Source organism: Phalaenopsis equestris, unplaced genomic scaffold (assembly GCF_001263595.1).
Source record: "Phalaenopsis equestris unplaced genomic scaffold, ASM126359v1 Scaffold000002, whole genome shotgun sequence".
NCBI lineage: Eukaryota > Viridiplantae > Streptophyta > Magnoliopsida > Asparagales > Orchidaceae > Phalaenopsis > Phalaenopsis equestris.
Genome location: NW_018164444.1, coordinates 59,361,629 through 59,370,429, shown reverse-complemented (window position 1 = coordinate 59,370,429; position 8,801 = coordinate 59,361,629). Strand labels below are relative to the sequence as shown.

The following is an 8,801-nucleotide window of genomic DNA, read 5'->3' as shown; positions in this document are numbered from 1 at the left end:
CTTCAGTTCATCAGCAGTTGACTTCATTTCTTCCTCAAATTCTGGCGGAGCATTTTCTATCAGTTGACCGGTAGAGTCATCCTCCACATCGAGGCAATCCTCTTCCGGTTTATTAGTAACAATCATGCAAAATTCTGAATCATCGACTGGTCCAACTGTACTAAATCTGTTAGTAGTTCAACTTTTAACATTCCATAATTTTTTAAAAATTTTTAATTTATCTTTTGACATTTATTTTGGCAAATGTCCCTGTTGAATTACTAAATTAATTTTTCTACACAAAGGCAAAAAGTAACCAAAAGGTAATTTTATTAATTCATTAGTATCCTCATCCAAATTTACATGATTTTCAAGATTAGTAAAAGTAGAAGCACGATAAAATTTGATCGGCTTTGAACTAGTGCTACGGACCTCCTTGACCTCTAAACTCTCAACCTTTTGAGGGAGAATCGGAGTAAGGGTCATGGTGTTCACATAGTGGTTTATCCAATCATACATTATCTCGTATTCACTTTTCTCTGTGTCTTCCAAGCATATCTCGTACTAAGGTTTCTTCTGTTTTATCATCATTATTTCATCCTAAGAACTTTCTTCATCATCAATGTTGATGGTTAACCTAGTCCGTTCAACAATTAAATTGGTTCTTGCTCATCCACATCCCAGGCCTCGACCTTGGGTGTGTGAACTAGAAGAACCTCCACCAACTTGTTGCAAAAGAGTGGTCAAAAGTGCAAAAGAGTGGTGGAAGATTGCTGAAGCGGAGTTGAATGGATTTGCCATCGTAATTCTTATGAATCTTCACTTTTATTTGTCACAACTTAACGAGAGAATATATTTTTCTTTGGAGACGCGTATTAGGTGGAATATTTATTTGTCACAACTTAACCAACTTCATGAACTGAAAACGGTTGTAAGTCTCCGTTAATGCAATGCTCTTGTCCTTTTTTAAAATACTTAATGCACTGGTGTAAAGACGACGAAACTATATTGTGTTCGTGAATTCATGGTAGTTCAGGCTCTAAAGGACTAGTACCTTATAATTATGAATTAGAAAGAACTATTAGAAAAATGAAAAGATAAAAAATAAAGAAAAAGTTCAAAAATATCAAGAAATGGTAAACCAAAATCAAAATGCTGAAATTTATCATGAATTTAGATCATTAAGAGATTATGCAAACCCTACAGTAGATGAACTTTAAAGTAGGATTCAAGAACCTGCTATAGTGGCTAATTCATTTGAACTTAAACCTGTTATTATTCAAATGATATCAAATAATCAATTTGAGAGAGCACCAACTGAAGATCCAAATTTACATCTTGCTAATTTTTTTAGAATTGTGTGCTATATTTAAATATGACGGTGATTTGGATGATGTTATTCGACTTAGACTTTTTCCATTCTCACTAAGAGATAAGGCTAAGATATGGTTAAACTCATTAGCGTTATTACCTAGATCTATCAGAACTTGGGGTAATTTAGCGTAGAAATTTCTTGTTAAATATTTTCCACCATTAGAAAATGTGAATATTAGAAATAATATTACATATTTTTTTCATTTTGAAGGGGAATCTATTTATCAAGCGTGGGAACAATTTAAAGAACCCTTGAGAAAGTGCCCACACCATGCCGCAGCAGATTGGTTAATAATTCAAACCTTTTACAATTGATTAGTTGGATCTCTTAGATATATTATCGATATATTATCGATGTCGATGTCGTTGCTGGTGGTTCATTGATGTCAAAATCATTTCATGATGCATATGCTTTATTTGAAGGGATAGATACTAATATTTTGCAATGGCCTTTTGAGAGGGTAAATCCCAAGAAAGTAGTTAATATTCATAAATCACATGCTTTTGCATATTAGCAAATCAACTTGCTACAATTTCAAGGAAGTTAGACCAATTTGAAATGAATTTTTCTCAACCAATTTCAATGATTGAAGAGAATTCATTGGGTCAAATAGTAGATACTCAAACATCATTAGAAACTTTGAATGTCACGATAAAAGAGATGAGGATGCATGGGTGAGTTATTGGTCCTAAGTTTGAATATATAACAAATAACCACTCCTTTCAAAATCCATAATTCAGAAAGAAGTGAGTTGAACCACCAATGGCGCTTATGGCTATCCTAATATTTATTGATGAAGCATCACGAGGAGCCAAGAAATTAAATGGCACCATATATTCCTCTTTTGTTCAAGAGGAACTCAACATGAGCTCTTCACATACTCTCTCTTTTGAATGCTCTATGAGATGTGTTGACCAGCTAACTTCACTTTGGTGAGTCATTATAAAAAGTTCTATCATATGGCTTCCAAACTATAAATTGCTATTATGATAACAAGGAGGCCCACTTGTAAGGAATAAGATACATATCGAGTTGCTAAAAAGATGGCAAGGATGTTAAAATTCTAGTTAACTAAAAAGGAGGCCTCTCTTACAGAAACAAATGAGTCAGTCAAAATACATGTTGAGGACTTGTAAGTTTGCCTCACTAAAGAGAAAGAATTCACCTAGCAACTCAAAGAATATAAGGCAAGTAGATTCAATGGAGCCATGATTATATAATGTGACCTTTCAAGCAAAAGAAAAACTTTGATAAATTAGCAACTTTCTTTGGGTTCTCAATGTATAAAGTGAAGAGCAATGCTAGTGAATTAACAACTTTCATGGATTTCTCAAGGCAAAAAGAGAGATTGTCCAAGATGTATGCTGATAACATTAAATACTAACATGAAAAGTTGGTGGCTTGCTAGGAACATCCAAAAAATGTCAAAATATTGCCTACTTGTACCAACCAATGATACAAGAGTTTACTACCAACGTTTGAGTCTTCTTTTCTTACATGTCCTTTGTAATTCTTCAAGCTATTGAATCAAATAATTTCCCAGTTTTTGTTTTTAATTCTTCAAGCTATTGAATCAAATAATATTCCAAGCTTTTGAGCCAAGTTTACATACCCGACGTCAATAAAAGATAGATGCAATTATAAATTCATAACTTTTAAGTGAGGGCCAGTTTAAAATACATTAAATAGTGTTACCTACACAATAAAATAAGATAGGATAATTTCCTATTGAGTTAGTACAAAATGATTGATATAACACCTATGAATATTAGATGTAAATGAGATCAAACTAAGTGGAAATTTGTGATTATTCAAAAACATTCCATCTCTGTGCCTCTTGCCTATTTAAGTTTATGCTAGATTGAGTTGTTTGGTTCTCAAATACTCAAATGATTAATACTCAAGTCTTACATGATCTTTATCTCTTGTGCATTTTTTATGAATTTTGCCTTAGATAGGCCTTATCTATTGCTAGAACATAGTTCTTGATGTGGGTAATCAGGTAGACTCACTGAGTAAAATAAATTCATGTATCATTCAATGTAAATCTTGGCCACAAAGAAGAGTGCATATTCTAAAGTTACAACTTTTTAAGGGTCATGAAAGATGCTAAGGCTTGAAAAGAAATTTTATTTTTTACTCAGATGTTTTTATGTTCTTTTAAAACATTTGTTGATCACACCTGAAAGAGACATTCAGGATTTATTTCCTCATGCTAAAAAATTTAGAGTAATATATCTTCTCTTTCAAATGTAACAATCTAAATTTGAATCAAATATTCTTGTAGAAGCGAAAGTGAAAAAAATATAGTAAACCTATAAATTTTTGGCACATTAGCTGAGATTATATTCTAATTTAACAAAGAATACATGACATGTCTATCATAAACATAATACCATTAAGTAAATGGATTACCTCTTTGGTGAATACTTCAAAAATTTTGCCGACTCCTCTTCAAAATAGACAAGTTTCTTATGAGCCCCAAATGATCGCTTTCGGAGCAGAGTGACCTCTCCAAATTGAAAAAGTGCCTCAGCTTAACTTTTATAATTTGAAGTGTGCTCTCATTGCTTGGACCAATTAAATTAGGTGAGTGCCGCCTAGGCTTAAGCCCTTTGAATCAGGCAAATAACTATCATTTACTCTAGTTCCAACAGAGTTTGTCTGTCTCCTCAGATTTACCTCCATTGATATATTTGAGCATACAATTAAGATGCTTATAAATCCATCAAATATTTATTTTTAATTTTAAAATATTTTCCTAATGTAACACAAGAACTTAAGAAAATGTGAACTTTAAATTTTTTATGAATAAATTTAGCCACCAAAATACATAGCATGCAATTATTACATGGCTCTAAAATCTTAATTGTTTTTTATAAAAAACACGACTATTAAGCTATGAGCAATTAGAGCATGTGCATTCTTACAATTACATTGAAAGATGAATGCTTATGCATATGCTACTACTTGAATTCCAATCTGCAGCATTTCCCGTTTCTTGTAGAAAGTGGCTACAAATAAAAATTGAAACCAATTGCGCATTCTCAAATGTAGCTATTGTATCGCAGGTCAGTTTTGAAAAAAAATGACCTGGACAACTTCTATAGATTTTATTACTTTAGTATGAAAAATATATTTCTCTAGAGTGTTTAAATAAATACTTAATCATTAAAAAAAAATACAAGTGAAACAGTAGCATTAACATAATCAGCCAAAGATTTAGGCAAACGAAGCAGCTTTGCTCAAATGTTTTTCCAATACAATAATGGCTTGCTTCAAGCCCAGCGGCCAGTTGCTCATCTCCTTTATGGCTATATTAACCTAAACGACAGAACGGACTGCGGAGAAAGTGCATAAAATTATTTGCAGTTCAAGCTATCCTCTTACAAATATAAAGAAATCGGAGCTCACCTTCTCAACTGCCGACTTATAGCTGTCTTCCTCATCGTCCATGAACTGCAATGAATTCAAGAGAACTTTAAAAAAAAATATATTGCAATTAAAAGAACCAGATACATTAATGCTAATTAATAATTACACGGTAAACAAACCGAATTAGATCAACTTTAAAGTATTCTAATTTTGTTGGACAATTGCACCTGCCCGGTAACTGTGTAAAGCCTATTGTACCATCCATTGGATGCTAAGCCAATGGCTGAGAATATATGCCTGCATCTATCACCAGGATTTTGCAAAGTATATTCAATATAGTACAAGCCTACAAAAAATGGGGGATATCAAAGCCTAAGAAAAATTCGCATTTGTGTATATAAGAATATGAAAATACCATTTGCAGCTGAAGAATTGATGAGCTTTGCTGCAATGCCTGGAGGCCTCTGCCAACTTCTGTCCAAGCCATTAACCTTTTCAAGCACTCACAAATCAAAGCGGAGAACAAGTATATCTATAGAAAGATGAAAGGCTTCGACACTGGAATTAATAGTTTTACATACAAGAGTTTCTGCGAAAGCATCCACTTTACCAAAAGATCCTAGGGTAGTAAAATCAGGACCGACACCAACAATAACAATAGTGACTGTAGAGACCCCCTCAGCATCGTTAGGTAGAATAACCAATCAGATGGAATCAAAGGATGGATTCGTTTGGGTGCAAGTACCGTTGGAATTAGATGCTTGCATGGGGTAAAATGCAGTGACAGATTTGATGCTGCTAGTTTCTCCGGTACCAACTGACCAGCCTGTAGTTAAAGAATATTTCCAACACCTCAGAAAAGCAGCTGTAATTTTGCACTGCATGAATTGTTTATATAGCCACAAGAAAGTATAATAATGGATGATTTTGTTTTTGAGGTAAGTTACAGGAACTATGCAGTGATTGGAACTCACTTACGGGCTGTTGGGTGTCAGCTTTAGGAAAGAATTTAAGCAAGATTTCACTTAAATTGCAGATTTACTTGAAATAACATGTTGGCTTTCATTATGTGATTGATTTGTTGCTTCACTATTGTGAATTAGCTTGTAGTTCTCTAGACTCTCGGTTCATTTGTTTTTCTTTTGCTTATGGAATCGCTTATTTCCTACTGTAGTTAGGGTTGGTAGGATAGCAAATGCCAGTTATTTGGAATCCTCTATTGCATTTAAATTGGAACTCTACAGCCTAGTTTCACCTAAAGCATCACATAAGAATATGTTGGACGAAATAATAAATCTTCCAGGTTCAACTATATTTCAAATTAAAAATCTAGCAAAATAATTTCTTAAATAAGAAAATCAGCTACACTACTTAAAGTATATAGCATCTAATATTTACTATTATCACTTCCATAATAGGCATATTTATGCTCTCTTTTACTAAATCTCTAGTCCTCATTTTTATTTATCTCAAACTATATACCGGCAAAATGATGTTAAATTATAGTGTTATGCAGCCTTCAAAGAAAAGTTCCGTCGTTGTCATCTTCAAGTGTGAATTCTCCGTCATTCTTTCTGAAGACATAAATTACATTAGGTATGACGATTTTTTTCCTAATTCAGTTTCTCACAACATCTTACCATCAATCCTTTATCAGCAAATTATCCCTCCCAAATTCTTCAATATCAACTCATTCTACTTGATGCTTGTGCCATCCAACACTCTCCATTTTATAATGAAGATACATCATCAATGTTTATTTATCTCATTATCCGGCCTAGAGGTTTAAAATTTTTAAGACGGGAATAGAAGGTACCACAGTAAAAATGAAATTTAACTATCATGTCTAAATATAAGAGTAAGAAAAAAGTCACTAAAGAAAAGAAATTGACTTAATATTGTTATCAATTTACCTTCATGTTTGTTGACCTCGTCTTTTAGACACATTGATTTCTCTATTACTCATCTTCTAATCAAAAGCCTAGACCTAAAAATATTAATTTAAAGTATAGTGACCTATGCCAGAAAATACTCCTACTTCTAAACTACCATAACATAATAAATAAGAAAAAAATATGAATGTTAGTCACAAAAAAAATCAGTGCAAAATTAAAGACAATTTACTAATAAATTCAGCGCATTCAAGAAAGTTTGTCATTTTATTGTAAAGTATATTTAATTTTTTCTTAACTTTATCTTATCATTTACAACTGTCACAAAAGTACCATTTAATTTTTTTTAAATAAAGGTACATCAATATCAATCATCATTTTTAATATACGTTGATGGATAGTTTAGCGTCTCCAGCTCGTACCATATAGAACTAAATTTCATCATATTCACATGCAAATAAATCTATATAACTCATATCATTTATAAAATCATATTATTCATTTTAATAATATCTATATATTTTTAAATAATTTGTAATAATAAATACTGCTAAAATCATATAACATTTATCACGATATGACCAATAAATAAATAATTATATAAATCAAAATAAAATTATATAATTAGATTTAACAAGGATCAATAACTACCAATGCAACTTATTTAAATAAATAATATAGTACCCTAGATTAAAAAAAACAGACCTCACCTCAATGCCAATTAATTTATTTTTGCCTCTTTATGCTTTTAATTTTTAGATTGTACTTTTTTTTATGTCTGACATAGATACACAAAATAGTAATTATATTACTAGTAATGATTGAATAATATTTATATATGTAATTACTTACTTAAACCACTATATTTAATTAAGAATTAGAATAAATTTTAAATTAATTTCAACACATTATTCTAAATAAATTTGTAATCTTATAACTTCTATATTTATTTTATTTATCCTTAATTAAATTTTCTGACCCTTAATCTTTATTTATTTAAATGAAAAACTTCCCTTTTTAAAGGCTTTGATTGTAAACATAAATCTAAGAAATAAATAAATAAACTCCACATCACACTTTGCTCCATGAAAATTGATGTGGTGGGAGGATTTATAAATAGAGTAATGGGTAGAGATTGATATGGATTATTGGCTTATGATGCGGAGGTAAGGTCTAAAATTAATGACGAAAAGTGGACATCCCTAGAGTCGTATGAAGATGGGAAAAATAAGACTGGCTCAAATAAACTTAGTTTGAACTAATTGGATCTAACACTTTTAAGAAAATAGTTTAAGACTGGTTAAATGGTGGCAAATGATTGTGAGAGAATTTCTTATGATATCTGATGTTGTTGGTGGAGTTTCAAATTGTTTAAAATCTTGCAAGAGAATGAAGATGAAGGAAGTTTGGTCTTAACCAAAAGCAGGATTTGTGTTTCTAAAATTTCTGTAAAGACTATGGATGATAGGCAAGGGAGATAGGATGATGTTAGGGCGTAATAGGTGTAGAAGAGGTTTGGAAGAAATGAGATGAAGTGAGAACTATAATAAACAAGAGTAACTAACTCTCACACTAAGGAGAACCAAAGTCAGACTCAAAGCTCCAACAAAGAGAAAAAATTCTCTCAATATTATTATAATATCAAGAACACAAATTTTGTCATTACGGAAATATATTAAGAGAATACATAATGGAGAATAAAATAGGATAAAAAAGACCGCATAAATGCATATTTGAAAACTTTTTTGAAGGCATAATAACTCCTTGAAATTATGTCAGCTACTGACTTCTTAATTTTAGTGCTAACATCAAAACATTTGAATGGCCATCCATATAAGTATGAATTGTCACACGATGATGTGGCAAGATGAGTTGGTAATACATTATCTTGTACTAAAGTTCAACTCACCTGACATTTAATAGTTTGACATTCCTTCATTACATTAATACATAAATTCCTCTCAATAATAATAATTCTCCTTTTATACATGATATATTGTAACAATCTATAAGATTTAAAAACATAATTCAAAAACATAGGAAATGCAAACATTGTTTCACATCAACTCTTCTTCACTTCAAGAATCTTCAAGTATTCTAGTCTGTAGAATTAAATTGATATTGCTGAAAAAAAATCTGAAAAGGTAAACAGAACAACCACGCATGATAATCTTTTATAT

General features: G+C 31.3%; 1 protein-coding gene across 3 annotated transcripts; it reads right to left on the bottom strand.

The window, feature by feature from the left end:
• Window positions 1–4,421: 4,421 nt before the first annotated feature.
• LOC110036056 (psbP domain-containing protein 3, chloroplastic) lies at window positions 4,422–5,555 on the bottom strand (the record flags this gene model as incomplete). 3 transcript variants are annotated; one of them, XM_020740404.1, is given in 6 exon segments in its annotated part: window positions 4,422–4,695; window positions 4,769–4,813; window positions 4,957–5,075; window positions 5,145–5,220; window positions 5,311–5,393; window positions 5,475–5,555. In XM_020740404.1, coding segments are annotated over 6 exon segments (431 nt in total), but the record flags the coding sequence as incomplete, so codon positions are not given.
• Between the last annotated feature and the right edge of the window lie 3,246 nt (window positions 5,556–8,801).